This window comes from Pygocentrus nattereri, chromosome 5 (genome assembly GCF_015220715.1).
Source record: "Pygocentrus nattereri isolate fPygNat1 chromosome 5, fPygNat1.pri, whole genome shotgun sequence".
Lineage (NCBI taxonomy): Eukaryota > Metazoa > Chordata > Actinopteri > Characiformes > Serrasalmidae > Pygocentrus > Pygocentrus nattereri.
In genome coordinates, this window is record NC_051215.1 from 37,747,574 (window position 1) to 37,757,202 (window position 9,629).

Below are 9,629 nucleotides of genomic sequence, written 5' to 3' on the forward strand. Positions count from 1 at the left end.
CTGCCCTTATCATGGCCTGTGCAGCAGGCGTACATCTGCAAACAGGCAGTTCTCCAGAGTTTGGATATAGCTTCACTGACAATGTATCATTAATGGAACAAAAGAACCCATTAACATCACTGAAACAGAATTTGAAACAAATGATTTGTGTTATCATTTTTTCTAGGTTTGCTTGGCTACTCTCCAGCTAATTTGATATAACAATGCTTCTCATAATAGAATGAATTACTGCTGGAATGTATGTAATGGCACTGAATAATCAATAATCCACATGAACATTTCAGTGTCACTAAGACCTCCCTTCAAATGTAGCTTACTAAACAACTTGATTGTTTAAACCATCGCGACCCATTTGTCTCCACACTGTAATAACTCATTTTGAAAATTGATTATTAACAAGACATTTTCCTAAAATTGTTCCTTTCTCAAAGACATACAGCGGAGTTTCTCAAAGAAACAGTACCAGTTCCTTCTCAACAGTGCTCTGCTATTATGTGCCACAGTGCAAAGTTGAACTCTGAGAGTTGCGGTAGATATTCTGATGTTCTGAGGACCTGCAAAACTTAACCACGCCACACTTTATAAACTTAGAAATTGAACTCTTGCACATTAATGAAACTACCTTCCAAACTTGATAGTATTGATATAGTCATATATTTATAGGGTTTTTTTATCTGCTTAAATTATGACTTTCCTCCATCCTTCTCTTTGTGATGCCATCAATCTTATGTCAAAGGTGAAACTTTTGCTGTAAATGTTAAGATTTATAGAAGAATAAACTGTCCATTTTCTAATGTTTTACAAAATAATCAGAGCTCTAAAGTGATGGCAGCATTAGATGTTTATTAACACTGCTTACACCGGTTATCTGTTTGGCTGCATGAGATAGATAATTATCCTAAATGAAACTCTGTCTTCTTCATTTAAACACTTAGCTCACACGAAGACATTCACATTCACTCTCATGAAGCTATGAAAATGTGTTCTTCTGAAAAGCATAATGCAGACTATGTTCTGCCACGAGGCAGCACTTCTGACATTATCTGGCTCTGCCATGTCGGTAGGGTGTCGCATCATGAATTATTAAAACAGTACTTTGTGATGATACATAATTCCATATCAATTATTCATGCTAATGTGTGTGTAGTTTGCTTAATTGTGTTATTGACTATCAAAAGTAATTTCCTGAAAATCCTCAAGGACATAAATTTAATCAATTTAAGTCCTTTTCATATGCAGTCCTATTAAGTGTTGTACATCCACGTGTCTGACCCGTGAATTATGCACTTTTCCACAAAATTCTACAAGCGTATGAGGGTCGATATGTCTACTCATCACTTAGGAAATAATCCACAAAAAGGATGATATTAATAAAACAGCATGCATTTTTTGTGTAGCAGTGCATAAACCTTGACACTTCTTTGATGTATCGGCTTGTATTCTGGCAGACTCCTTAAAAGGAATGCTAGAATTTACTTTTTTATCTGTCAAATGTCAGTCGCATGTGCCATTTGTTATTAGACCATGCTGACATAACTTAAGTACTTTCCTTTCTAAGACTGGACTTGGCTGTCATAGTTTCTTGGAAATTAAGACAACCATAACACTTCGTTTTAGTACACAGACCCTGTAAATATATGCTGTTAGAGAACATTCTTTGCTGATATTGTGTAGTTCTGCAGCACACTTATACACTGTTAGAAATAAAGGTTCGGTGCAGGTACTTTTTTGTTCATCAAGGTACGAACAATGTAAATGTACCCTGACAGCTACAACAGTGGTTTTAAGGTCCAATTGTATACCTTAAATGGGTTTTTACTAGTGGAAAAGTACATATATGTATTTTTTATAACCTAACGTTTTAAAAAAGAACAAAATAGTACTAAAAAGCCTGGATATGCGATGCAGTGTGTGGAGTCAACACAACTAAGAATATAATATATAATATAATATAATTTCATTGAATTATGGTACTATTATGTTCCCTGACTAAAGGTACTGAGACGTACCCTTGAGGGAACCACCCCAGTGACAGTTTTATACCTTTTTTTTCTGAGATTGTATATTAAAGCATAGCTGTACATATATCCATATTCTTATCTGCAGCATCATCCAAGCCACCTTATGGGTGGTTCAGCTCATATCAGATCTAATTTACACAATCCAAATTAGTATCATCTCAGTCTCAGTTTGGAAACCTGCGTAACTGGCCATGCATCAAGTGAGAAAGAGTCAGTGGTGTACGTTAAACTAAATAAATAATAAGACTAACCATCCGCTTTTCAGCAGTACCTTTCATATATGGGGAAGTCAATTAATAATTGATCACAGCCAGATGGTGTGAGCAATAGTCAACAGGAGATGTACATGAATGCCTACATGTTTAATTGCTTTAAAGAGCGTGTCAAAACAGGACCAAAGTGAGAACGCTCACAGTCTATCATTGCCGTGCAGATGTGATGACAAGAAGCGTGTCACATAGTGTATACTATTATCACATCATCATGACCGGTGAGACTGACATTGCCTATCCAGAATGTATGCCGAGTCGATACAACACAATAGATATACATGTGCATATTATTTCACATTGGGTCATTTATATTTGTGCATGGTATACTTTTACATTAAGAAATTGTTCTTGACACAATGCAGTTTCTAACATCACCTGACTTCACAGTATACAAGGCAGTATAAGCCCTACATCAAAGGGGTTGGAAAAATATGAATTCACATTGGCAGCCAGGGTAAACTCTTCCCCTACACAGTGCATTCAGAGTCCGTCCACCATCAAAAACCAGTTACAGTGGCGTACGTATATGAGCAAACATATCAATGTAACAATAATAGATAAATTACAATTGAATAAATAGTTTGATGCACAAACACTCAAAGTATACAGCAGTAGAATGCATCGAACACCTCGTCCTCTGTTGTATGTCAGTGCATGTGAGGAAAGGGGCAGCAGGCATTCTTTATAAGATTGTAAATCCTTATGTTGGGACAAAATGTGCTTTCTGGGCAAAAGGGCTCCCTTATTTTTTATCCGGGCCTTCCTTGGGGCAATGCAGCTGCTTGTCAGGGGAAGTTCCCCGGGTTGGAACCTTTGAGGAACTAGAGCCAGGACTGGAGTCTCCCCCTCCAACAGCGCTGGGGCTTTGACCCAGGCCAGCTGCTCCTGCCACATGCAGGTTAGCTGACTGCAGTAAAGCCTCAGAGTGTTCCCTGGCCTTCATGCGCAGCGCTGCCACACTGGCTGTCCGGTTACTCTGGCACCCATAAGGAGGCAAGAAAGACAGGCCCATTGGGTCCGGCACGCAGCAAGAGCACAGGGGGCTTCCTGCTGGAAGATACAATAATAAGATTTATATAAGGCAAAGGTAGAAACAGGTTATGAACTCCATGCAAGGTTTACTAAAGTTGCTTTTATTACATGGTGATGACATTCTCAGCCCCTTTTTAAAGAAATGCAGATGTCATAGGATTGGAAAGTCTGTTAGCTTGAATTTTGACCATGTAGCTTTGATTAAACCATGTTATGTGAAAACTTTAACAAACTAAATCAAGACAATTTCTCTTTTAATAGAAAGTTAATAAGTAAATAAAGACATGCTAATACACATTATGACAAAATAGTAATAGTTTCCATAGGATATAAAGGTATATATAATGTATGATTGGAAAGACAGTGTGTCCTACCTATGCATTAAAAACCAAAAAGATATGGCTTTGAAAAATGACTACTTGAAAAAGCTTACCTTTCAAAGTTGCCACTTGTGACAAAGCTTGGGCGTACGTGGCAGTGTTCAGAAGAGTCCCTGGCAAACAGGATGGGAAAAAAGGCCCTCCAGGTCCAACTGCCCTGTTAATACTGAGATATTTGAAAGAAAGAAAGCACACAGAATTATACCACTGAATACACATGTGCACAAGCAATTGTATGCATCATTGTAATAGATGATAAACGCACTTCTGTTGTGCTTCCAGGGGTTCTTTTTTGTTTCTGCTTTGATCCACAGGGGACTGGCTGAGGTTTCTAGCAGGAGCAGCCCCTTCACTCATCTGTTCCTTACCGCCCTCTTGATCCGAGCTGCCTCGTTCTGTTTTCCTCCACTTTGCTCTTCGGTTCTGAAACCACACCTGGACAGAAAGCATGGGATTCATGAGCATCACCATGACAGACATGCAGAGGTAAACAGGTTTTGTTAAACACCTTCTTTCTCTGTAAAAAAAAAAAGTCATTCCGACAGCTCTGCAGCGTAACAATGACACTAGTGTGTCCGTGTAGTCAGATATAAAATCCACTGCTGTATTTATTTATTTTTTCATGCGCAATTTCTTCATCTTTGGCTGTGCTGACTCTTAAGCACCCGCCAGCAGTACCTCCCACGACTTATTTCAAACTTCATGAACACAATTGCTGAGCATATGCACCCAAGTTCTTGTATCTTAATTGAATGAAGGTCATTGCCTATAACAACATTTAATTGAGCAATTTTTCATTATCATTTTTTAATGACTTCCTACTGACAGTCTCCCTGCTTCTGAGAGAGTGCCATGATGAAGTCGTTTATTTCCCTATTTAGTGATTGTTTGACAACATCAGATTCGATTAAGTCTGTGCTCTCTAACGCATTAATCATATTTGAATAGGAAAGGGGGCATAATGGAGTCATATCTCCGCTGCCTGGCCGGCATTGTGCAAAGGTACAATGATGTCAACAGACAAACAAAAAGCCCAACACAAGCCCTACACATATAGCATTCACTCAGCATAATGGGAGACAACAGTTTACTGGCAGGACAACAATATTCCGAATGTAATTGTGGCAACATTATCTCACCCTTGCACCTTCCAGCTAGAAGTCATGATCCCCCAGCACTGAATGGTCTATAATTGCACCATTAATCTCAATTTGCAGTTTGTTCTTAATGCAACCAAAGCCAATTGACACTTTCAAAAAGGGGGGGAGGGAGGGAAGGAGGGCGCCTACAATGCTACAACAAAGAGAAAATTTATTCCCTAATAATAATGTAAGTTTAATATCCCTGCATGCTGCAACTGATTCATGTTCAGATTTAATAATACGAATGCGGTAATCCGATTAGAGTGAAATAATTTGTTTACCATCCCTAATTTACAGCAGCGAATTCCATTAGCGCTTTGCAGTCATTGGTTTTAAGCGATAGTAAGATGACCCTGGGGAACTAAAGGCAAACTATTATATTTCTCACAATTAGATCTGCGCTCACAAGGAAACCCAAAAGCGAATCTGGAATGCAGGAAATTACACACAGGACACGCTGGATTTAATTACGCGCGGGCAAATTTATAATATCACCGGCGCTCGCGAGGCCGCAAAATACAAACAGAGCCATTTCAGGTGCTGCTGAGGCTGAGAGGACATTTGGCTCTGAGCTGGACATTTCCAGGCCGCTTTCCCACTGCGCTCCGCAGCACCGCATCCTCTGTGTTATTTTTTTCCGAAGCCCAGAAATGGAAAAAAGGCATCTAAGTAATTTTTATACCTTAGAGACGCGCGCAAATGAGTGGAGAACATTATCGCTAGTTAATTATGAATGACCGATTAATCAACCTAATCTAATATTCCGCATTATGTTGATGTTATTAAAGTGCAGCGCGGAAATGACAGAGTGGCTCTGGCCCGCCGGGCTGGGGGAGCAGCGTAGCTCGGGGCAGGAGGGGGGCAGTGAGAGAGGGCGTTAAGGGGGCTTTACCTGGACCCGGGCCTCCGTCAGGTTGATTTTCATAGCCAGCTCTTCTCTAGTAAACACATCCGGATAGTGAGTTTGGGCGAAGACGGCTTCCAGAGCTTCCAGCTGCAAATACAAAAAATAACAATAACTTTTTCGTTTGTTTTTCCTTTAATGAAGAATCATTTTTCAATGTTTTCCAAAAGCTTCAGCCTCTTATTTTCACCAACATATTCACTCTCCATTTCTTTGATTTATAAAAGGCTGAGCTGTAACAGTCGAACTCCGTCCTTTAGAAATATGCAGACAGTGAATGAGTTCAGTCTACCTGCTGTAAAGTGAATTCAGTCTACCTGCTGTAAAGTGAGCTCAGGCTGTAAAGTGAGCTCAGTGTACCTGCTGTAAAGTGAGCTCAGGCTGTAAAGTGAGCTCAGTCTACCTGCTGTAAAGTGAGCTCAGTGTACCTGCTGTAAAGTGAGCTCAGGCTGTAAAGTGAGCTCAGTCTACCTGCTGTAAAGTGAGCTCAGTCTACCTGCTGTAAAGTGAGCTCAGTCTACCTGCTGTAAAGTGAGCTCAGTCTACCTGCTGTAAAGTGAGCTCAGGCTGTAAAGTGAGCTCAGTCTACCTGCTGTAAAGTGAGCTCAGTCTACCTGCTGTAAAGTGAGCTCAGGCTGTAAAGTGAGCTCAGTCTACCTGCTGTAAAGTGAGCTCAGGCTGTAAAGTGAGCTCAGTCCACCTGCTGTAAAGTGAGCTCTGTCTACCTGCTGTAAAGTGAGCTCAGTCTACCTGCTGTAAAGTGAGCTCTGTCTACCTGCTGTAAAGTGAAGGTGGTTCTGTTCCTCCGCTGTTTCCTCCGCAGAAAACCATCGTCGAAGTCTCCAGAGGAGTGATTCCCAAAGCCGTTGGTGTTCACTGAAATTGCAGTTCGGATTTGATTTACAATCGTAATTTAAAAGCAGAACATTTCCAGTCTTCGAAATCAGATTAGTCATTTAACAGTTGTTCTCTGGCTCGTGTTTAAAGTTTCATTCCTCCAGCGGCTTTCCCCGCAGGACTGATGATTTTAGAGGGGTGGTGTGGGGTGGCGGGGGGACGGGGAGGGGGGTGTTGGGGGGGTTCGGATGAGTCGCTGAATTGGGGAATGAGGAGATGGAGCACTGAAAGGCTCCACATGAACCATCTGAGCCCAACAATAAAGCCAGGGCTCCAGGGCAAGAGTGGCTCTCACTGACGTGCTGGCCAAAATGTTAGAAAATAAATTCTCGGTTCTCATGAAAAATGCGGTTCGGCCTGGTTCTCGAGGAAACGCACTGAAATCATTTCTTTTCCGTTTCTGTTTTCTTTGCTTTTCCTTTTCTCAGTTTATGCTGTATAAAGATTACACTGAATCATGAATGTTTTTAAATATGAGAAACATAAATAAATAAATGTGCAACACTGTGATTATTTTTTTTCCCGGAAATATTTAGGCCAGCTAATAATCAAAGCCATAAAATAGTCAATAAACCGTTAAAATGATTTTCCTGCCAGTCTGTGAAGAGCAGGTGACGTACTTACATGAGTTTGTCCTGCAGCACTCGCCCTCCAGCTGAGGAGGACAGTGGAAGTAAAACATGCTGCTGCTCCTCTGGGCTTTACTGGACAGATTCAGAATTGGGGTATTTGGCGATGCTGCGTCCTGACGAAGAATTCAAAAATAATCCAGAGTCAACATTTTACTGTCTTTGTCTCATCTCGGCCTCATAAACGAACTTTGGAGAACATCTTTAAAACCAGCTGACGGATTTAAAAAGTCAGTTCCCTAAAGTCCTCATATAAAATGCATTATATAAGAAACGCTTGACAAGAAGCGCTGTTCCATATATCCATCAGATCTGCTCTCAAATCCAGTCTAATGCACTACATCCAACTCATCAAGCACTGCTGAATACTTTGATAAACTGGATCAGGCAGGATTAGGGTTAGAGCTGAACTCCGCATGTAGGTATGATGGGACATCAGGTCATATGGGACAGTTACATATAATATGGGACCAAAGTCTGAATAATGAATATATTACTTTTTAAATTCAGTTACTCTCAACATTTACACAATAACACAGAGGGAGTTCAGCTGAAATGAAAGTTTTTAAAGTGTCCTCTGTCAAACTGACATCCCACAGCTCTCAAATCTGTCCTGTTCAGATGAGAATGAGTGAATCTTCCTACCTCCAGGAGCTGTGGAGCGTCCTGTGATGAAGAGCTCGTGAGAAGAGGAGTCCCTCCTGTCCAGCCTTCTGATTTCTGTCAGTCCTGGACTCCTTCTCTTTTACTCTCGGTGTCCTCCTCCCTGCACCCCCCTGACGCTCCCACACGAGGAGGGAGTGTCCGGATGTCTTTGCCCACAGAACGTTTCAGACTCGCGCCACTTGCCTTTATAATCTCCTGCGTAATTGGCCTTAATCCGATTAGGTGCTGTTGTGGTTGGAGCAGATCCGCCCGCTCGCGCACACGTGGTGCTCAACGTCAAACTCTCAGCGGCGTGGCTGCGCTGAGCACCTCCACTGCCTCTCCATTGCCTCTCCAGCGTCTCTCCACTGCTGCCCGGTGGGCTGCACCCTTATTCCCAAACCAGAAACACGCGCGTGCTGCCGCTTTGGTTTTTTTTCGTTGTTGTTGTTGTTTTTTTTAATCCTCCTCAGTATCTTTTTATATTAAAAATCCAGATGACTGTTTTTGGATTTTAAATTGGCTGTCAGAGCAGTAATTGCACCTTATATGGGTTAAGGGTCCACTTTACGCGGGGATCCACTTGCTGAGCGCTCGTCCGTCCGCGGTTTTGATTTTGTTCACAGCACGGGGTCCGAGGATTTATTCAGCTTTGCTGCCTAAATGACCTGCAGCGGGACCCTTTCAATTAGTTTCAGCGCGCACGGGGGAGCGGCTCGGCGCGCGCAGAAGCGCAGAATGAGGCTCTGAGTAGCAGCTGAAATTTCCGAGTGGAGGGCGGGATTGGCTGAAATCACATAAAGGGCGAAAAAAGAAGCGGCGCGGCGCCTAATTGGCTCTGTAACAGCATTACAGGCGGCTAATGGCCTGTTAGAGGCCCTGCACGATCAAGCGCTTCCCCCGCGTAAAACGCTTACGATATTAAGGGGGGAATATAATGATATTTTGGTTATTAAATGCGTGTAATTAATTTATGCACCGCTGAAAATAAAGTTGGTATTATGATCTCGGCAGAAAGGATTGGCAAACTGAAATCAAATAACTCTTTATAACTTTAAGGCGGTTTTAGATGTTTATTTTGTAAGTCGTCGTTTTGAAATAATGTTTAAATAGCATTAAAACTAGTAACGGGTTATTACGCACTCACTGAGCTAAACTACTGGCTCGTGTGTTTTTTTTAAATAATAACAACAACAATACAATTAAAAATACTATTAATAATAATGAAGTAGTATTGTGATTATTATTTGTATTATTAGGTTAATGTAAGCCTCGCGGATTATACTCCGTCCTGTCCCCTGAACGTTGTCGCTAAATGAACTAGAATACTTCTCAGTCCATAGTGCAAATTCATTCGTCTAGCGAGCCAGCTTTACTGAAGACTTTTTAAAGCCTTCCTTTTTTCCACTAATACGTCGTCGTTTTTGTTTTCGAGACGGTAACACGACAGCAATGACGCGTTTGTTCTAATATTACAACTTTAATATCAGCAGAAGTGACTTTCAGCACCGCGGTCAGCGTCTTTAACAGCCGTGTTTACAAGCCCAGAAGCATTCAGCCCAGAAGCTGTGGTCTTGGCTCCTGCTGTCTAAAAGCCCACCTAAATCTGGGAGCAATCCGATCTCATTACTGCAATATTCTGACTGTTAATTAATTTATGGTTATTAATCTCTCTGGTCAGCTCAGCCATCACTGATAGAAAATGTC

The 9,629-nt window shown here is 41.5% G+C and overlaps 1 protein-coding gene across 2 annotated transcripts; it reads right to left on the minus strand.

Annotated features, from left to right (window-relative positions):
- Positions 1-2,205: 2,205 nt before the first annotated feature.
- drgx (dorsal root ganglia homeobox) lies at positions 2,206-8,086 on the minus strand. Of its 2 annotated transcripts, none has more exons than XM_017723885.2 (7): positions 7,923-8,086; positions 7,273-7,393; positions 6,527-6,627; positions 5,740-5,841; positions 3,971-4,140; positions 3,759-3,871; positions 2,206-3,340 (listed from the first exon to the last, which is right to left on the minus strand). In XM_017723885.2, the coding sequence occupies exons 2-7, from the start codon at positions 7,328-7,330 to the stop codon at positions 3,036-3,038; spliced, it is 849 nt and encodes a 282-aa protein (XP_017579374.1). In that variant the 5' UTR covers positions 7,331-7,393; positions 7,923-8,086; the 3' UTR covers positions 2,206-3,035. The 2 variants fall into 2 exon arrangements, with proteins under 2 accessions (XP_017579374.1, XP_017579366.1); XM_017723877.2 differs by having other exon boundaries at positions 2,206-3,343.
- Positions 8,087-9,629: the final 1,543 nt, after the last annotated feature.

What these genes read in the sequence shown, in the direction of transcription:
- drgx (XM_017723877.2), bottom strand. Translation starts at nt 7,330, where the DNA reads ATGTTTTACTTCCACTGTCCTCCTCAGCTGGAGGGCGAGTGCTGCAGG. An exon ending in GTGCTGCAGGACAAACTCAT is followed by an intron (nt 6,628 to 7,272) that starts GTAAGTACGTCA and finishes CTGCAATTTCAG; the next exon opens with TGAACACCAACGGCTTTGGG. An exon ending in CCACCTTCACTTTACAGCAG is followed by an intron (nt 5,842 to 6,526) that starts GTAGACAGAGCT and finishes TTGTATTTGCAG; the next exon opens with CTGGAAGCTCTGGAAGCCGT.